The sequence below is a fragment of the Olea europaea genome, unplaced genomic scaffold, assembly GCF_002742605.1.
Source record: "Olea europaea var. sylvestris unplaced genomic scaffold, O_europaea_v1 scaffold406, whole genome shotgun sequence".
Taxonomy (NCBI): Eukaryota; Viridiplantae; Streptophyta; class Magnoliopsida; order Lamiales; family Oleaceae; genus Olea; species Olea europaea.
Genome location: NW_019260263.1, coordinates 1 through 20,433, shown reverse-complemented (window position 1 = coordinate 20,433; position 20,433 = coordinate 1). Strand labels below are relative to the sequence as shown.

Here is a 20,433-nt window from a genome sequence, read left to right as displayed (position 1 = left end):
CTGTTTTTACGCACACATACTTTGTTTGGATTAAAGTTTGTTTGGAACCCCTTTTTTAGGAAATAAATTTGTTAATAATTTTTTTTGAAGAATGTGTTATTAAAAAGTAAAAATAAAAAATAAAAATTTGTTTACAAGTAAAATTATTTTATTAGAAGAATGTGTGGTTAAAAATAAAATTTTATTCAAACATGGACTTTTGGTAATGAGATTTCACCAAGTAAATCTTAGGAAAGGTTTAATCAAATAATTTCTTTTATTCTAATAGATGAATTAGAGAGTAATAAACAATGAAAAAAGAAAATTCATATTCATATTCAAAATAAAAATTACCAACTCGTGTAGCACTTAAAATTTTCATGGACGCACATATTATTAGTTATTTACCCAGGATTAATCAGGTAAAAATTAAAACCTTCTCGCTAATCATAAGCATTTCAAGTACTAATGAAAAATTAACAAATAGCACCCAATGCAATCCATTAAGCCCTTGTTTGATGGTCATTATTTGGCCGAAAAAGTGTTTTGAATAGTGACTTTTATGAGAATGTGTACTAAAAATAGAGAAATTTTGTGTTTATGTGTAGAATATTTTGTGTAAATGTATAATTAAAACTAAGTATATAAAAAAAAAGAGCTTGAAAATAATTGTTGTCAAATAGAAACTAAGTAAAAAATAAAATGTTATTCATTATATTGAATACGACCACATGCACTATTTGAGCATAGTGTATTTTGCCAATTTGTTATTGTCATAAAATTTACATATTCGAGTGGCTCACATGTCACATGCCCAAACACGAAACTATCTTTCTTTCCTCTTGTGTCAATCAAGCATAGAGGTTAGGGACAAAATACAACTATTCTCCTACAATTATTTATACTTCCAACTAATCATTCTATAGCATTCATGCATCTGATGCTTGTTTCAACTAAAAGAAGAAATCCACCTAATTCTAATGATGTATTAAAGAACCACATTTCTCCTTTGTTTTTCTTTACTTTCACCCCTCTGATGCAGTTGCAGTTGTGTTTTTCAGTATCTGCAACCAGAAATAACAAGTTACCTCTATTTAATTAACATACGGAAATAATTCGGAGAGGAACTAGCGAGCAAATCGTTCCATTAGGACCGACCATGTTTCATTTTCTTTTTGTTACAATACTAGTCTAGTCGATCAAACTTGCTAAACATGTGTGTAACTATGGAAGAATGAATAAAAATGAAATATTGGTAGCTCGCTCACCTTTCTAAGCATTTGATTCTCATTTTGCAAAGTTGAAACCCTCTCTTCAAGTTCTGCATTTTTATTTTCCAAATCTTTGACTCTACCCTCCAAATCAATCAAGTATGCCTTCTTCCTCTCCCTAGCTTGTTGTGCTGACACTCGGTTTCTCAACAACCTAACAACAAAAATAAACCACAAATGTCCCTTCCTCAGAGCAAAACTAATATTGGGGGTAAAAAAACCAAACAAAAAAAGATTTGTTGACTGGGGTGGGGACTCAATCAGAAGAATTAAGCTCTTTGTACAGATGCTATGTACAAAAAGCATCGGAAGTAATGTTTAAGGGCAAAAAGGTTGGGGAAATCAGAAATGTAGCCGTTAGAATATTTGGCAACTTTATGCAGATTTTTTTCATAGAATTGTTTCACAAATAACACGTAGCAAAACATTATTGAAAGAGGACTAAACCTGTGAAACTTTACCTGTACCTAAAGGAATAATCTCTATAAATTAGAGTTTAAATTTGGCTCCACACCAAAGAACAAGTTTATTCCCCAAGTATAGGGATAGTTTCACAGATTTCCTATAGGGTGTTTCCGTTCGTCTGTTTTCTCTTCTTCTTCTTCTTCTTCTTTTATTTGGCACCTTGTAATGATGTTCTTCCATGTATTATCTGTGAAACAATTTTGATATTTGGAAAGAGTGGAATACAATCAGTCTTCAATTAGGCCCAATTATTTGTTACGTTACTTACCGTTTTAATCTCCTGTTTTCTCTTTCAGCTGGGTTTTTACCTATCCTCCTTTGCCCCCCACCTGAAACTTGAACCGGACGACTACCGGAAACTATTGGACCTCCGCCCATCTCCGGCACTCTTCTTATTTCATCATCACTTTCCAGACCTTCATAAATTTTCAAAATAATATGATTCATTGATCAATAACAAAAGTGTAACATCTCTAATATCTCTATGCTCTGTGAACTATGACCCAGATTTGCAAATCTCATATTCTTCAAAATCTCTAAAACCCAACAATATGTAAACATAAAATGCGACATAAATAATAATAAGTTTTAAATTTCAAAATTAAACGTAATTTTAATTTTTAATTTTCAATTTACATTTTAATAAAAATTTGAAACTTATGATTAATGGATTATAACTTATTATTTTCATTAATGTGGGGGTTATATTTGTCCCTATAAAAGGGAGTGATTTTCATGGCTTTAAATATAACATAAAAAGGATAAATTGATAGAATACAATCTACACTTTTATATTATTTTATATAGTTTTTGCAACTCGATAAAGGTTCATTCACTTATTTCCTTATGGTCGTGCACATAGAAGGAGAGCCGACTGTGAACCACATGTATTTTATCTTGAAGCCATGTAGCACCGAAAGTACCCACACGAGGAGGAGACAACACGAATTTAGGACAGCATTTTCGACATGACTCCCAAGACTTGCATTTTAACTCTTTTCATACTATTGAATTATAATGTTATCATATTCTTATGTACATATTATTTTTGAAATATGTTTATATTATTTAATTAATTATGTTAATTAATAATTTATCTACACACAAATCACCCAATTTTCTCAACAATCTAAAATCGTGTTCTGTGATTTGTGTGTAGATGATTTTATGGTAATATTTAAACGGTGAATTGTTTCATGTGATGATTGATTAATGTGTGCTTTGTGTATAAATAAACTTTTCTCTTAGATAAATCGTAAGTATGATCTTTAGTCAATAAATGTACCTTCCTTCTTTGATACACCCATATTTAGTTTTATGATGAAAATGTACTTTTCTTCTTCGATACACCCGGATTTAGTTTTCTGATGAACTTAATGTTAATAGTCTTTTCCTTTAGCTTCCATATTTATCTTACAATGGTAGAGAGTGCAAAAGAAATAATGATCTAATGACATAAAAGCATGTTTCTAGTTGGAAAAATAATAATAATAATAATAAAAATCGACCAAAACCACAAAAAGCAGACATGGAAAAGAATTCTTTAAAACCCAAAAGCGGCTTGACAATTAGAACTACTTTTCAACACAATATGCTATATTCCTTACAGCTTGGCTGAAAAATCTTTGTACAAAAACCGTGTTCCTTTTTAATTTTTTTTTTTTTTTTTAATTCCACTTCAACAAAAGCATCCAATTCCAAACTTGCTAGCCACTATTATTATAACATTTATGCTCTCTTTGTTTTGGAGTTTTAATTTGAGGTTTCATTTAGAGTACTTTTTATGTATCATTTACTTCTTTTCATGCTATTTTATCAATCTTAATAATTTTATTGATTAAAAATACTAATAATGGGACTATGTAACTACCAAAATTCATGTTACTACTCATTACTAACTTTGAGCATTTTGACTTGATATAATGATGTCATGGTGGATTTTGTCACAAATGGAAATAGAGAAAATAAAAAACAAACTAGTTAAATGAATGGAAAATAAGAAGTCTGAAAGCATATCTAATACAAGAAGTTGTGAAAGACGCACATTGAGATAAATGATTGTGCAGTTTTCTTTTGTGCAGCCATGAATTATTTGGATATTCTTTTGTAAACACTGACAAAGCATTGCAGATGAAATGAATTAAATGGCCAAGTTTTGTTTCTCTTTTATTCAGATGGAGTTTTCATTGACTTCATTTTTTGATATGCTTAAAAATTTGAGCACTTTTCGTTTGTTACAGTTTTTGCAAACAAACAAACTATTTACCCAAAAAAAAAAAAAAACAATTTCATTATTTGGAGCAATGTTTAGCGTTTCAAATTTAACTAAGAACATAGAATCTTTTCAACCTATCTTTATCGGAAACAAGATAAGCGATATGAAAGGATTGTGAAGATAAATTGAGAGGAAATAGGATTCACTCTCTCCCTCCAACCGCCTTTTATCTGGTTCAATAAGTTGTCCATCCTGCAGCTAACAATTTATGAACACTCCTCGGCTTGGCTGGAAGAAACTTTGTTCTCATTTCATCATTGATAAAACAAGCTGCTCTAAAAATGTTTTGTTTTGTGAATTTGATTTGTGGTATTGTTTTAATCTCATTCATATTCAGTGGTACTCCTATTTCGGTAGGCATTCTAAACATAACCAATTATTTGGTTATAATAATATTTTGCTAATGTGTTTAATAAGAATTGTGGATCTATTGGTGGATGAAAATCATAGAATGGTGGGAAACATGTGTATCAACTATCCCCACATCAAAAGAAATAAACTATAAGATCATATACTTACTCAATTCAAGTTGGATATCTTTGAAATATGGGGGTATTAAACTATTTAATAGAGTTCTCTTTTCTTTGGTCAATGCTTAAGGAAAAGTTGGACGAATATCTAAATGTCATACTTTTATCTATCTAAATTATTCTTATTTTTTGTGACACTAATATTTTGTGAAAGTTTTTAAGAGTACTTGGAGGCATGGAAATTTTCAAAGAAGTTCCACATGATGGGTATCTTTGGAATGTAGAGCTATTTAACATAAATACACCTTATATTTTCTTTTTCCTAGTTGTAAACTAACTCTTGAAAAGTGCTTAAAAAATGAAATTGAGAATTACAAGTAAAATGCAAGAGCTCATTAGATGCATCTTCCCAAACGTGTTACTAGAAGCCAATATCAGAAATTTCATGAAGTTGTCTTATTATAATTATATATGTTATTGACATTTTGGAAAAATTCTTAGGCGAATTTGCGAATTTGCAAATGTGCAGATGTGCAGGTGAAGAAGAAAAAATTGCAAATTAATGGTACCAATTTACTGTCCAAGAGCGATGTGAATAAATGTAATCCGAGATAAGAGCTCATTAGATGCATCTTCCCAAACGTGTTACTAGAAGCCAATATCAGAAATTTCATGAAGTTGTCTTATTATAATTATATATGTTATTGACATTTTGGAAAAATTCTTAGGCGAATTTGCGAATTTGCAAATGTGCAGATGTGCAGGTGAAGAAGAAAAAATTGCAAATTAATGGTACCAATTTACTGTCCAAGAGCGATGTGAATAAATGTAATCCGAGATGGACATGCATAAATCATCGAGGGAGATGAGCTTAAACGCACAAGGGGGTCACCTCCGTGAGTAAACCAACATTTATGATTGGAGATTCCATGAAAAATTTCAACGTGGTAGAAACAGCCCATACTGGGTAACTTGTAATAAAACTATATTATTTATGTTCATTCCTATGGTGATTGTGCTAATAAATGTGCTGTTAGGAAATGTTTAACTCATAATTAGTATTGAGGCGAGAATTCTAATGAGGTGTGGGTCACATGCATCTTTGGAGGACTCACTTATGTAAAAATTGTCATGAGACCATGACTATGAGATTGGATTATTCCCTAGAAACTCTTACTAGAATCAAGATTAGAGCGCATGACCATTAAGAGGGATACCTGCTATGAGTTAGAACCTAAATCGATATTATATGTGGAACAATTGAAATTTAGCTAAAGGGACCTAATTCGAGGCTTAATCCATTTTTGTTCCTTCAAATTGAAATTGTTAGCACTAAATAAGGTTGAAATTCAAAGACAACTACATCTAGTTTTCAATTTACATTTTAATACAATTTTGAAACTCATGGTTAATAGATTATAACTTATACAAAAATTGAATTTATTTTCATGAATGTGGGGTTTATATTTATTCCTATAAAAGAGAGTGATTTTCGTAGCTTTAAATATAACATAAAAAGGATAATTGATAGAATACACTCTACACTTCTATATTATTTTATGTAATTTTAGCAACTCGATAAAGGTTCGTTCACTTATCTTCCTATGGCCGTGCCCATAGAAGAAAAATCGGCTGTGAGGCATATAGATTTTATTTCGGAGCCGTATAGCGTCAAAATTATCTGCAAAAAGGGAGGCGACACGATTTTAAGATAACATCTTTGACTGATTCCCAAGTCTTGCATTCTAATTCTCTTCATATTATTGAATTATAATGTTATGATATCTTATGTATATATTATTTTTGAATTATATTTATGCTATTTAATTGATTATGTTAATTAATAATTTATCTACACCCAAATTACTAAATTTTCTCGACACATAATGGATTCGTGAATTATTCAACTAGTTATCATATTAAAACAAGAGCTACAATTTTTTTCCATAAATTACAGGGTATGATTTGCAACTAGCTGAAGAATTTAAGCCACAGTTAACAAAATAAATAAATAAATAAATAATTCAAATAAAATAATTCAATTGTTTAATAAAAGACAAAAGAGAGAGAGAGAGAGAGAGAGAGAGAGAGAGAGAGAGTACAGGAACCTTCCTTGACTTCAACGTGAAGGGCGGAGCTGGAAGACCTCTCACTACTTGAAGGCAATGAACTGGCTGCAATAGAACTAGTAGCTTGGTCTTGCATTTCCTTATAAATTAAATCAACCAAAAATAGATTGCAGAGAGAGAAACCAGAATAATTTAGAGAAACAGAGTTTTGAGAAGGGATGTTTAGCTGTCAGGACAAAATAAAATAAAAAGCAGCATGTGAATAATACAGTGAATAAGGGAGACAGGGGAAGTGGAGATGGCACTGAAGATGACCGTTGGATTGTCATTGATCGGACGGCTATGGAGTGAGAAGCGTGGAAGTGTTTTAAACCATAAAGTGTTGGTTTAATCAAAGGCCATGCAATGGGAGTCGTGGATTAATTGGAGCCGTTAGATTAAATGTCATCTGATGATCAGGAGTTTTAGAGTAGGTGCATAAATGTTGACCATCAATTTAGGCTGCCTATTTTCAGTTCGATAGAATTTATTTGGAGATAATGACTTGTTGAAAAGTATTTTTTGAAAAAAGTGTAATTAAAAAATAAGAAAATTTTATTGTTTTGTGTGCAGAATATTTTATTATGCGAATGTATGGTGAAAATGATTCTGTAACAAATAATGAAATTGAAGATTACAAGTGAAATGCAAGAGATTATCGGATGATCGAGTTTCAAAATTCCATGGCCAAAGGCAAGCGTGAATGCTCGGTGCAATGCACATATTTGGGCTGGACGACGCAAGTCAATGTGTTGGCTTTTGTGATGGAATCATGCTATAAGTACATTATTTTTCACAGCAAGGTTCACAGCACACTCTTGCAAAGGATGAGGTCCACAATTAAAATAATCGCATACGTCACATTTGTGAGGAAGTTGTGAAAAAATTGTGAAGGAAATGTTGTACAATCATCAATTTCCTTTGTGATAAGCAAGTGGCAGAGGCACAGATGCCTAATTTGGAGCTGCTTTAAGTAGAAAAAATTGTTTTTGTTCATATTCAAACACAACAATTATTGGTAGAAATATTGTTTATGTATAACTTGTGAGTAAATAAAAATTATGGTCAATAACATGATACAAAAATACAATGTAGTGTATGTTGTCATTATTACTTAAACACAACACCTTTACAGTACAGCTATTATATCTACGTAAACTAAGTAAAACAGTTTTGTTAGTAAACAATGGTTAATAAACATAATAAAAAATGCAATGTGAGTTTAACAATGTTATCATTACTCAAGTGCAATGATTCTTTTAGTTAAGAGTAATGTTATTATTATCATGATGATAGAACATCACTAATGTGACAATCCATTATCTCTCACATTTCTCTCTCCTGAGACCATGTCTCCCCTCCCTCTCTTTCATAAAAATTGAACGATCCAATTCCACTATTCCACATAGATTGTCACATTACCGATTTTTCATTATCATAATGATAAATAACAATATTATTTTGTTAAACAACTACAAGAAAACTTTGGGGACGCACTGCAAAGACTCGAGTGAAGACGGTTGTCGGCTAATATCTTGTTAAATTTGATTCCAATTTTCTTTGTTGTATGGTTAGTACTTAGTGAGTAAGTGGTAACAGGATTATGTTACTTAATGGGTCAGTAATGGGCCACAAATTTTGGGCTAGACAAATTATAATAGAAAGAATAATGAAAAGTCCAATTGTTTAATTTTTTTTAACGGGTAATCGATTAGGGGTGGGACGACAACACAAATACCGTACTCACACCGCCTCTAACCGGGTCACTAAAATCAAATACCATATCCGTCCATTGTACCATCAATTCAGTTTTTTTGCCCCATTTGTTCGGTTAACCACGATTTTCAATTTTGACGGTTCAAATTGCCATCCTAAAATTCATCACTATTGATTCTGGATTCCGGTTCACACAAGCTATTAAAGTCTTTTTTTCCTTTTTTGTGTGGTCCCATTTCAAAATAATTAATTAAATACCCTATTTATTTAACTTAAAATCTTGCTAAAAATTTAAGTTAAAATCAATAATTCATTTTAACCTAACTTTTTAACCATATATTTCATCAACTTTTATACTACAAAACTAGATAGACGCAACGTGCCTTAGGCATGCTATAGTATAGTTGGCTATTTAATAATGTATATATAAAAAATTATTTTGTTAAGTATTAGTTACATCAAACTTAAGCATCCGTTGTTAAATGTTCCTCGCAAACATATCTTAAAAAGTAATTATACTACTGAAATTATGATGCATGAGGCACCGAGTAACAAGAGATAGAAGAGTAGGTTACAACTTTCAAACCTAATAACACTAAAGTCAAATATTTGAAAGTCTTACTAATATAATGACATAGTCGTTTAACCTCTACAACCTCGTATTTCAAAACTCATTACAATTATCATTTCTATTTTTTAGCCCATCGGAATACCAAGTTACATGGGTTCCTTGATTCATTCACCTTTTATACCACCCAACATAACTTATGGTGCACTCCGCTAATCTCAGCCTACTGTTCACCATACCTAAGATCATATGCAATGTGTGTTAATTGACATCACAACAGAATTTGGAAGGATTCATTGTTGGAATGCAAAAGCGGAATTAGTCAGAAATTAAAAAATTTCTTTAATTTAAAAACAAGATCTTCTAGATGTTCACGTGCATATTATATCAAAAATAATGAATTAAAATTTTTACCTAAATTCGATGATCAATTCTTGAATTAATTCTAAATCACGAACTTCCAGCCTTTTGGATCACGAACTTCCAGCTTTCTAATTCCAAGAACTTGATGCTTCCAACCTCCAAGTCTTCTATGGTATTCTCCAAAGTCAAGACTACACCGGTGGGTGGGCACCTTCTTTTAATTAAATCAAGAAAACCAATTCTTGAACTGGACAATTGAAAAATCAAGAAAAACAAAAATTTTCTCTCTCTTTTTCTCTCTCCAAAAGTTGAACACCATGGAATTATGAATGTTATATAATTCTATTCCATTGGATGTCTATGATCCCTATAATCTCTATATATATAGAGACCAAAGAGTTCCAATCCTTATACATCAGTAATTCCACATTCAAATAGGAGTTCTAGTCGAAATCCAATTAGTTTACATTTAATTACATGTGTAGTCCTTTAACTTTAATTACAATTATAATTAAGTTTACAATTTTCGTAGTAATTACAACTAAGTACAAAACTTTATTGTAATTACAATTAAGCCCAAAACTATTATAATTACCGTAATTAAGTTCCAATACTTCATAGAGCTACCACAGGGACCTGATCGGACATATATTATCCAAGCTCCAATAATTAGATCCTGTCTAGTCGACCCTAGACCATCCAATCTAATTATTAGTCTTTGTTTTTTCCACTAAAGGCAAAAAACTGAACTCTAGGAATATATAAGATCACAGAAGCCAATAAATCTATAATACTTTCCTCTGACCTGCTGTACATGTATTTTATCCCCGTCCGAGATCCGATAATTAGGTACGAGCATAAATGACCGTTTTGCCCCTCTAATTATTTTCACTAACTTAAGTTTCATTTTCTTCAACGGTCATGTGAACTAATCACAGATGTCGAAGTTTAGCCGTCGCTAAACACTGAGCTCAGATTTTAACCGTTCAACAGAAAGTACTTAAGTAGTCACTCTACCCATATTTTAGGGTGACGGTTCCCGACATGAATTCATGTTCTCTACTCCACTCATTTTCAAGTTCCCAACTCATCGAGATATTTGACTAATCAAATTGATTTCACCCATTGATGAATCAAAGAACAATTAAAATCACGAAAAGATATACATAATCCTGTCAAGGGATTTAGATGAAATACACAGCGGTCTAGTGGAATTTAATTATCCGCACGGTCATGCTATAGAATTAAATTCGACACGCGGTCCGTTCAATACACTCCAAGTGTACTAGTGTCACCTTTAACTATTTCTGTGATAAGGACAAATCACAAATCACAAACCCAAATAGTGACTTGGTCAATGCTACAACCTTCCAGTACAAGGTGCAAACCCTTATACATTGGTTGTGAACAAATTATTTATGACCAAAATATAAGTTGTGTCACACTGTACTTCTCAGCGCAAGTACCCAACTTGTATTATCTCAAGTGATCATAGGCACTTTAATTTACATACTCAATAATAAATAATGCAACAAATAAATAAAACCACAATTTATTTATAATAAATGATTATTTTATCATAACAAAATATACTATATGGGCACACAACCCACCATTCATATCCTAAAGGACACAAAGTTTTATGCTAGCTTTCTCCTCGATGCAACCCTCCTCTTTTATATGGACTTAAGACCAGCTATAAAGAAATATGTAGATGGAGTTAGAAACAACTCTAGAACTCCGACATAAAAGCATCTGTATTTCCTATCGAATACAAAATTTAACTACTTGTTCAATGGACATTACACATTAATTTCCTTGAAATACAAAACCTAATGTTTCTAGGTAAAATATTGACATTGTAACGTAAGACAAATCCAGAACATCATTCAACATTAATATCTGTACCACATCCTTTATTTTCTTTCATACAATTCTAAGAGAAAACAAAATCATATGATGAGAAGCTCAAAATTATATCTAGAATGGGACAACAACTTCTACAAAATATTTGGAATGTGTGAGAATAAAAAAGTACATAAATGTTAAATAAGCTACATTCTCTCTAATTTATTAAGCTCATGTGAGACAAGTTTATTCTCCCTAGGTTTTTTTAGCTTGTTATTAGCCAAATACATCAAAAGGAATTAATATAAAGAAAAGACTACTCAAAATTTTCGCTTACAAAGCTGAATGTAATGGGTTAAAAAAAGAAAAAGAAAAAAACCCACTAAATCTCATGGATATGTTAAGATGGGCATGATGCACCTTACAGCCAAACTCTTATACTCATGTCAAGTGAATGCAAATAAAGTTAATCAGTTAAGCAGTAGAAAAAAGAAAGACAAGGGAAACAGAATAAGAAGTCCACATCCATTATTGCGTTATCTCACTCAACAAAAGCAGTAGCAACAAAACCTTGAAAAATTTCAGCTGTTTATCTGAGGGATAAAGCTAACACCAAATATATAGAGTCAACTAACTGAGTGACACACCCCGCTCCATGTAACATCACTAGATTCGGACGTGGCATGCGCCGATGATAGATACCAACTAAAAGTTGGACCCAGCACCAAAATTACTACAAATATAATATATCACTTTTTATACATCATTTTTCTAACAAAATTTCGGCATTATCTCCCCTGTAAACAGGACTAACCAACATGTGATCAATTTCACACAAATTCCAAATTATAGCACATCACAATAAAGATAAACTGAAATCTTCACTTTTACTAAGAACTACAATGAAATATACATATGGATATATAATACATAGTGAGCCCCATAACTATCTACAACTGATGCAAAATCACGTCTAGACATGAACATGCGTCCCAAAATATTGACTACATGTTCTATGAAGTGAGTCATACTAGCAAACTCTGTCGTGTGGCTACGACTCCAAAATCAAGGCTCAACTCCAAAAGATGCCGAGATTCTCAACTGCTGCCTGATAAGGAAAGACGTGGAAAAATATATGAGTTGATAGCTCAGTGAGTGGAGAAATTCAAAATAAATATACTTTTTCATTTATACATTTTTATTGAAAGTCAGATTCATATCATTTGATAATTCACAAGCTACCATCATGTAATTATAGCCAAAAAGTGAAATATTCACATAAGATCATAAAAATATCATCTTAAAATCATGATATAACATAAGCTAATAACCATGCTATAATCTCATCACATCAAACGTGTTGAAAAATTCACCAAAAATGTACCCTCTAACTGAAATATATAATCCGACCCTCGGGCTAGGAACTTTCGCCACGGGCCTCTGGCCCCTCCATGAACGAAAGTAGGTCTCAAAGACCTCTCATAATCAATTTTAGAACACGGTCAAAGCCCCTTTGTGAACTATATGTACACTATTTAGACCAATGTCAAGTCAAGACCCTCCGTGTAGGATAGAACACGGCCAAGGCCCCTCTATGAGCTAGAAGAAGTATATAATTATGAGTACTTTTCTAGCAGATCTCAATATTGCATGTCTCACATACCAAACAAATCTCAATATCACATGTCTTACATATCAAGTCACAAATATGCCATAAATAATCTTTGATATTTCACATGTATCATAACAAAAGAGATTTTCATAATAACCATGTAATTCGAACACATAATTATATATAATTGCACATATTTTAACAATATACTTAATTTATAAATACTTTAAAAATATTTACATTTTTCCACTTACAGAACTATGTACGTCAAAATCAACTCGATTGGTATACTGTCCCGATATCCGTATCGCCGCCTGAAACATAATATAATTTTTAAATAAACAATTAATTATTTTAAATAATTTCAATAATTAAATAGGCGATATCCAAATTTAATCATTTCACGTTTAGGTGATTTCTAAAGTCTCTTTAATTAGTAAAACTATTTTTCTTTCATTTTACTTAATTTTATAATTTATTATACTTAACCACTTCAATAAAATTAAATTTAATCTAACAATCTAACAACTATAAAATCAAACATAACTTTTCAATAAGTAACTTTTTACTTACTTTTCAAAATTGAGGAATTCAAATCTAATAGGATAGAGCACTTAATTCCTAACACATTGACAAAATTTCCCTTTTTTTTCTTCCTTTTCTTCCTCTTTTTTCCCCTCTTTTTCCTTTCTTTTTCTCTCTTTTTCTTGGTCCGTTTTCTTGTGTGTGTGTGTTGTGTGATATGTGTGTGTTGTTAAAGGTTGGATTACATATATATCTAATACATTGGAAATGGGTTGGTTTGTCGCCTGCCGTTTTTGTCTATTTCTTTTTAAATTTTTTTAATGTATTACACTGAGATATATAAAATACAACAAAATTTTCTTTTTGAAGTCCTAAATCAAAGATATTGAGGAAAATTGTATCATTTTGTCAAAATGGATATCACTTTATAGCCAGCAAAGTAGAGAAAGGTGTTGGTAAGCGTTGACTCATAATGTAGAGCAATTGACAATTAGGTTAGAATCTCAATAGTACTAAAAAATTCTTGTTCGCTACTATGTATATCTCCAATTGGCTCTAAATACACAGAACAAGATCAAAATGCAGTGTAAGCTAAGGGATCATGAAAGTGATGTTAAAGAGATCGTAGTAGTTCTCACTTCAATATATAAGCCTTTGATAGCTCTTATTGAAGATTTTGATTTTCTCTTGTGCAAGTAGCCAACTTCTTTTTCAGGTTTTCAATCTCTTGCTCCAATCCAGTTGTCCTATATAGAATCAAGGCGTTCTATTATTTTGGTGAAAAAGGAACAATCATTTCCCACTCCATTACCCCTCAATAGATAAAATGCTAGAGCAACAGAAGGGAAAAGTAAATCATAAGTGAAATTCACAAACAGTAAATAATTTTCACCACATCTGGAAATGCATTCTAGTGGCAACACCAAGATAAGCAGATCCAGCTTGCTGCACGCACAACTGTTCAATATCTTTATGCAACTGATCACGTTCTATATAAAAATCAATAAAATAACAGATAAACAACCAAGACCCTGGCTACTGTAAACTTTGTGACAGCATAAGCAAATGCTAAAATGCAGCCACATTGTTGAATTAGGAAAGAACATTCACAATAATCCTAATTACGATTTGTATTCTCAATATGTCCCCTAACCACAAAATGTCAAGTACATTTAAATCCTGAATTCTCCTCCTCATAACTTAGTGCCTGATTATGAACTTTGCCAGTAGTAAACACATAATCAACTTATACATCACAGGCCCATTGAAACTTTGTCTCAGAAGTCCAAAGAATTCAAACAAGTAGGGTATAGCACAAAATATTCTTCTTGTTCCAATGATACACACAAACAATCAATCCAGGGAAAAATATTTTGTAGCGTATAAAAGATAATTCTTAAAACAGTTGAATTGATGAGCATGTGCACCGTGCTCCAATTGTTTGATGCGTGCAATAAACGACTCATTGTCGACTAAGTTATAATCCATGGCTAAAAAACAAAAACCCACAAACCAATATTTATAGTCTTCTCATATGAGGATCAATAATATTAATCAATTGCACACAATAACCCTAGAAAATTAAACTAAAAAGAAGACAAAAATTTCTAGGAAAAAAATTAAACATTTGTCCTTTTATAGTAATTATTATTATTATTATTATTATTTTTTTTTTGGTTTTATAATGATGTTAAGAGAGAGAGAGAGAGAGAGAGAGAAATTGTTGCAAAAAATGGAAAAGAATCTGTTCACCTCTTCCAAACCCAAAACATAATCCGTTATGCTCTCCAATTGAGCCCTCCATCCCCACATCCCTATGGATAATTCAATAGTGACTGATTATATGATTAGGTCACTCGCCTTTAGGTTCTCATTTTGCATAGAAACTGACAGGTTTTGCATCCCATTTAACAATTGATCTCTTTTTGAGTTGTCATCTATCTCCATTTCAGGTAAAAGCTTTGATGACAACATAGCAGGTAGAGCTGTATCTCAAAAATTAGTAAATTATGCTTTCATTCTTCAAGATGATTACATTATCTTTCGTAATATATCCACCAATATTCCAAATTGTTTCATAAACAAATGAAATTAACATCAAAATACAGGAAAGGAAGTACGCAATAATAGAGTCATAAATCACATTCCAATATCCTATTCAATTCCATCAAAAAACTACTATTTTCTTATCTTTTTTTCTCATAGTGAGTTATTTTAGATAATGTGTAAAAATAAATTCAAGGAAAGAGAGAATTCTTACATAACAGACTTTAAGAGAAGGGGAGAGAGAGAGAAGGGTCGGGAAATTTCTCTTCAAGGATATTACTTAAACATTGGACCAATGTTGCCATCAACGTTCTATTCATGTAAGTATACCTTCCCTAAGTTTAATGCTTTAGATTTATCAAATTACATAAATTTCCCCGTGTTTTTAAATGTATCAAAAGTTCCATGTCTAAGAGAGAAGGAAAGCTAAAAATACTCACAAATAATGCAAGGAGCTCTTACAGTTTTTACTTTCCAATCTTTTATTGACTATTTTCAGTGCATCCTTTGCTTTCGATTTTATGACACTAAGACAAAATATCATTTACTTCAACCTTTACTAAAGGAGGCTAAAAGTACAGATATGAGAGGTACTGGTTTAAGAAAGCTTTTTTTAGCTCTAGCCAACTCTTAATGCTCAGAGGAGGCAGCCTGTTGTACCACACTTCAGCAGCTCCGGGCAGGGTTAGGCAGAAGGCACTGCATTTCAAAGCAGGCGAGGCTCCTCTGAGACTCATCTATGTCATGTACTTCGTGAGGTGCTTCTTCAGATCCCCTTTTCCTTCATACTTGGGGATTATAGGTGGTACGAAGTTCGCAAGTGTTGGGGAGCCTCAGATCTCCCTTGGGGAGATTATCATCATCATCATCAATTTCGCAGGATCGACACGGCCCTTCGGAGTCCCCATCATCTTGCATGTTCTGGGGGAGTGGAGGTACTCTTCCTCGGCTACCCCAATCAACTAAGTTTCTTCTCTCCTTCCTATTTCTAGGTGGAAGGGGCACTTGTTCTTGCTCTTCTCCTTATCGAACTGATCTTTCCACTAAGCGGGCCCTATTATTAGGGTCCCACCCTATCCAGTCAAAGACATTGACTGACGTTTGTGCTTCATATTCTGGTGGGTAGTTGTCCCCTAATTGCGGCTCTGTTGGCTGGCTCCCTTGCACATAGGATGTGACTTCCGTACCCACTTCTCTCTTGAGGGGGTTGTGCTGGTTCATATGGCTTCGGGAACGAGACGCGGGGACTTCACAAGCTGGGTGAGATTCTTGGGGCATTTGGGCGTGCTGGTGACCTTGGGCTCGCATGAAGAATTCATGCATCGCCATATTCTGAGCTGCGATCTGTTTTATGCTCCCAGCTATTTGGGTCATTCCTTCATTGAGCATGGCCATTTTTTCACCTCAACGACGTCGGTGATGGGGTCTTTGGTGAGTGACATTGTTTCGGAGCACATCTTCTTCAGAGACGTCCATCCTGGGGTTTGCATCCTCAATGCTGGAACTCATCTTCTCTACTCCTTTTTCAAGGGTGATGGGGATCTAGGTTGTAATTTGACTTTGTTCTTTTTCAAAAAGTCTCCTTTTCAGGGTAAGTCAAGGTTTTTTGGTGGCTTTTTCGGTGGAGAATGTAGAACTTTGGATGGGAAGTTTTCCACAGACGGCGCCAATCTATTGACCTTGCAAATTAGACCCTCTACGTGGCTAACTGATAGCTGCTCCACGTAATCCTCCCTGCGCACGATCAACGCACGATCAGATGCACACGATTGGAACTAGCGGGAGTGGCAGTGGCCGCATACACTTCGACGGTCAAGTTAGCTTCTGGTGATCGGAACAGTGCCAAAGTTGTGCAAAAAGGATGGGGAGGAATATATATATTTACTTGTTGTGGAGAGCTAAGTTGTAAGAGTTTCATTCCCTTTGCCTCTTGTCGAACCTTGAGTATTTATAGTTGAGGAGAACTATTAGATATGGGATACGTGTATGCATCTAACGGTGTGAAGCGTATGCTCATAAGCGTTAATCAACCACGTCTATAGAGTGGGCGGGTAATAACTTCTTCCGAGTTGAGTTGACATAAAGTTGATACATCACATCAACTAGGCCCATGGAGATGTCAAATCAATTAAACTTTGGGGGCAGAAAGGATCTTGACACAGATCTCTTTCTGAAATTGATGACGGATCCTCTGACAGAGATCCTCGGAGTGCATTGCGCTTCGACGTCAGAGGCAAGAACTCTTCGGTTGGTTCGGTAGAATTGTTTGTGCCTCGTAGCACGTTAGCAGCTCGCCAACATTAGTGGTGGAGTCATTTTGGAACCACTTTGGATGTGTGTTGGACACCTCGTATGATGCAGTGGCAGACTTTCCGAAGTGGTTCAGATAGGGGCATAACATTTGGTATTATTATTTTTTTTTATCGGTATTTTTGTTTGGTATTATTGGTTGATGCTATTGCTTGTATTATTTTTTATCGATATTAATTATTTGCTTGGTATTATTGGTTAATGCTATTGCTGCACATGAACTTGGAATCTGTTGGGGATTTAATTTTTGTTTTTCTTATTTTGTACATCAAATGTCGGTAGCAGTCGTTGGGTGAAAGGAAAGCTTTTTCCTTTTTTTCTCCTAAATCGTGTGCGTTGTAAACTAGCATAGAGTATTGGTTTGGATATTATGTACGTTGTTTCCAATTGCATTATACTAGACCCAACACAATGTTTTGGATGATTTTGTTCTTGCTTATGAGTCGGTTTTCATTTCGCACTATCTTGTGGTCACTAATATTAAGTTAGTGTTTGTCTAGCAATGAATAGAACAAGAAGGCGAAAAATTACATGTAATTGATCCCAATTTTGTTAGGGAAAATGCTTTGGTGATTGCATTTAATTTTTAAACTTCCAATGACTTTTATCCCTCTCTATTTGGGTCGACACACTACACGGGAACTCTTGCACATTTTAAAGAGGGAATTTTTGGAGTGACTGATCATGGTTAGACGACTTTTGATAAATCTAATGTTCAATTTAATCAAATTATCAAGTTTTTCTCTATATTTAATATCAGCTTACGATGTGCCGTGGTTTATTCTCTGCTTATGATGGCAGGAAAGAATCAAGGATTATGTTATAGTTGTAGAGAAAAGGGGCATTTTTTGCGGTCTGTGTTAGGAGAAATGCCGTTGCCCATGGTGCGAACATGCATTTGTCAAGTGTTTTGAGAAGGAGAAAGAGAGTGAGAATAAAGGTAGATTATTCAATACTTGTACTACAAACTGTGGATATTGGGAGTGGGTCAAAGATGGTGAATCAAGTGCACTTAGCATAACTTTGACGAGTCATGTGACGAGGGAAGAAGTTGAAGAACTATCTTTCACATTTCAATCTCAATGCCGATTATTTGATCAACGGGATGTGGAGATGTCTTTTAACGTGACAATACACAAAGGAAGAGCAAATGAGAACGGAGAGTAGAAGGAAAGGGACGTGAAAGAGTGCAATGGTTAATTTAATGAACTTATTCACTTATTTATTTCCGACAATAGCAGTTTCATCGCTATGATGTAGTAGTTAAGTAATGTTGTTTTGTAATTGTTGTTGTTGTATGAGAACTAAATATCCATTGTCTAGATGGTACTAGCATTTTTTTTATGCGATGTGGATGGGTTGGACTTGGTTTTCAAGGAATGTGTAGTGTCAATGGTTGACTTTTCAGTTTGTCGTAGTTTTATTAGTGACCAGCTAGGTCATGGAAGCCTATTTTGGCTACCATTAGAGAGATATCATTTAACACGAGAAGTGAATCAGATTTACAATAAACTAAGAGCATCTTTTCTTCACACACCAAGTGTGATGCGCCGAAAAACGTTGCTTTTTTTTTTTTTTTTCAAGAAGAGGAGCCAAACGCGCTCTAAATATCAAGATTGTATATTAGTTTAGATGGAAAGGTTTTTCTATTGCTTGAGGTGAGCATTTATAGGGGTTCTTGTTCAAAAGTTGGGGAGATCTTTTATGATTCATAACAGCGTGCAAAATTACTTAGTTGCAAGTTTAAAAATCGGTAGTCTTCAGTTCATCATACCAAATCCTGTCTCAAGTATCTGTAATAAACCTTCAAACAAGTGCAATTGCAACTAAATAAAAAATAACTCAACCAACTATTTTTTACAAAAGCAGTCAAAAAATACAATAGAGGACTCAACCTTTTAATATCCTTCAAACAAAGACAACTTCTTCCAATGGTTAAACAACAATGCCATAACAAATAGCATAACAATATTTTCCCCAATTGAGAAATAAATTGAACACAACAACCATGAAATCCTGTATTAGTTTCAATACATCCCCATGCTTGCATGGTCAAAAAGTATGATTGAATTGCTACGCGTCACCTTCTCCGAGTCTTAGCCTCCTAACTCGCTTAACATAGTTTCGATAGTCCTTCTCAATGCAGGCCATATTCTCATATCCACCTCCTACGATAATTGCATAGTTGAAACTTTTGTGCAGTGGTATTCCTACAATGTCATTTACTTCAAGTTGATGTTTTACTTGAGCACTTAATTCTCTGTTGCATCGATATAATTTGGACTTCGAAGAACTTGTTCTATGATTGTGATCCAAGTGTACTATGTTAATTCGCCATATTCCACGAATATCTGAACATGAGGTAAGTCTAGCTTTACATCCACTCGGCATGGTAGCTTGTGGCTTCAAAGAAACGCTTGTATTATTAAATTTTTTTCCCTTCGCGACTACAAACAAATGTAATATATCACTTAACTCCATCATCTTTCCTTTTCGATTTCCCTTTTCTAATTCGAAAACCCCAAGTCAAATGCATATCTTTTATAAAAATTGAATATTTCATTTTTGTCCTTAAACTTCGTATCCACCTCAGTAACAGTCACACATTTCTTCATGTTGCACCATCACCCAGTAATTTTGTATTGTCAATATCACTCTCCTCATCCGACTCCACCAACATAACAGCTTCGATGTCATCCGAAATTTCTTTCCTTACGACAAAAGGCCGATCGAACTGTCATTTCTAGTCATCATGCTTCTACTTCAAATACAAAAAAATAATAATAATAATAATAAAATAAAATAAAATAAATAAATTCAGATTTCACACACAATGAAAATAGAGATTTTTTTCATGGCGTGTCTCTGCTTTCTATA

At 33.4% G+C, this 20,433-nt stretch overlaps 1 protein-coding gene and 1 long non-coding RNA gene across 3 annotated transcripts; both read right to left on the bottom strand.

The window, feature by feature from the left end:
* Positions 1–666: 666 nt before the first annotated feature.
* LOC111387499 (transcription factor HY5-like) lies at positions 667–6,775 on the bottom strand. Of its 2 annotated transcripts, none has more exons than XM_023012059.1 (4): positions 6,563–6,775; positions 1,984–2,131; positions 1,248–1,404; positions 667–1,043 (listed from the first exon to the last, which is right to left on the bottom strand). In XM_023012059.1, exons 1-4 carry the CDS (start codon positions 6,663–6,665, stop codon positions 1,005–1,007), a joined length of 447 nt encoding a protein of 148 aa, XP_022867827.1. In that variant the 5' UTR covers positions 6,666–6,775; the 3' UTR covers positions 667–1,004. The 2 variants fall into 2 exon arrangements, with proteins under 2 accessions (XP_022867827.1, XP_022867828.1); XM_023012060.1 differs by having other exon boundaries at positions 6,569–6,775.
* Positions 6,776–11,931: 5,156 nt separating this feature from the next.
* LOC111387507 lies at positions 11,932–14,761 on the bottom strand. Its single transcript, XR_002701411.1, has 4 exons — positions 14,093–14,761; positions 13,839–13,946; positions 12,930–12,989; positions 11,932–12,171 (listed from the first exon to the last, which is right to left on the bottom strand). It is a non-coding gene; the product is annotated as an uncharacterized LOC111387507 (long non-coding RNA).
* Positions 14,762–20,433: the final 5,672 nt, after the last annotated feature.

Excerpts from the sequence above, each read along its gene's own strand:
- LOC111387499 (XM_023012059.1), bottom strand. The coding sequence starts at position 6,665 with ATGCAAGACCAAGCTACTAGTTCTATTGCAGCCAGTTCATTGCCTTCA. Across the intron at positions 2,132-6,562 it reads TGAAGTCAAGGAAGGTTCCT|GTCTGGAAAGTGATGATGAA; the intron begins GTACTCTCTCTC and ends AAATTTATGAAG. Across the intron at positions 1,044-1,247 it reads AGAATCAAATGCTTAGAAAG|ATACTGAAAAACACAACTGC; the intron begins GTGAGCGAGCTA and ends TTCTGGTTGCAG.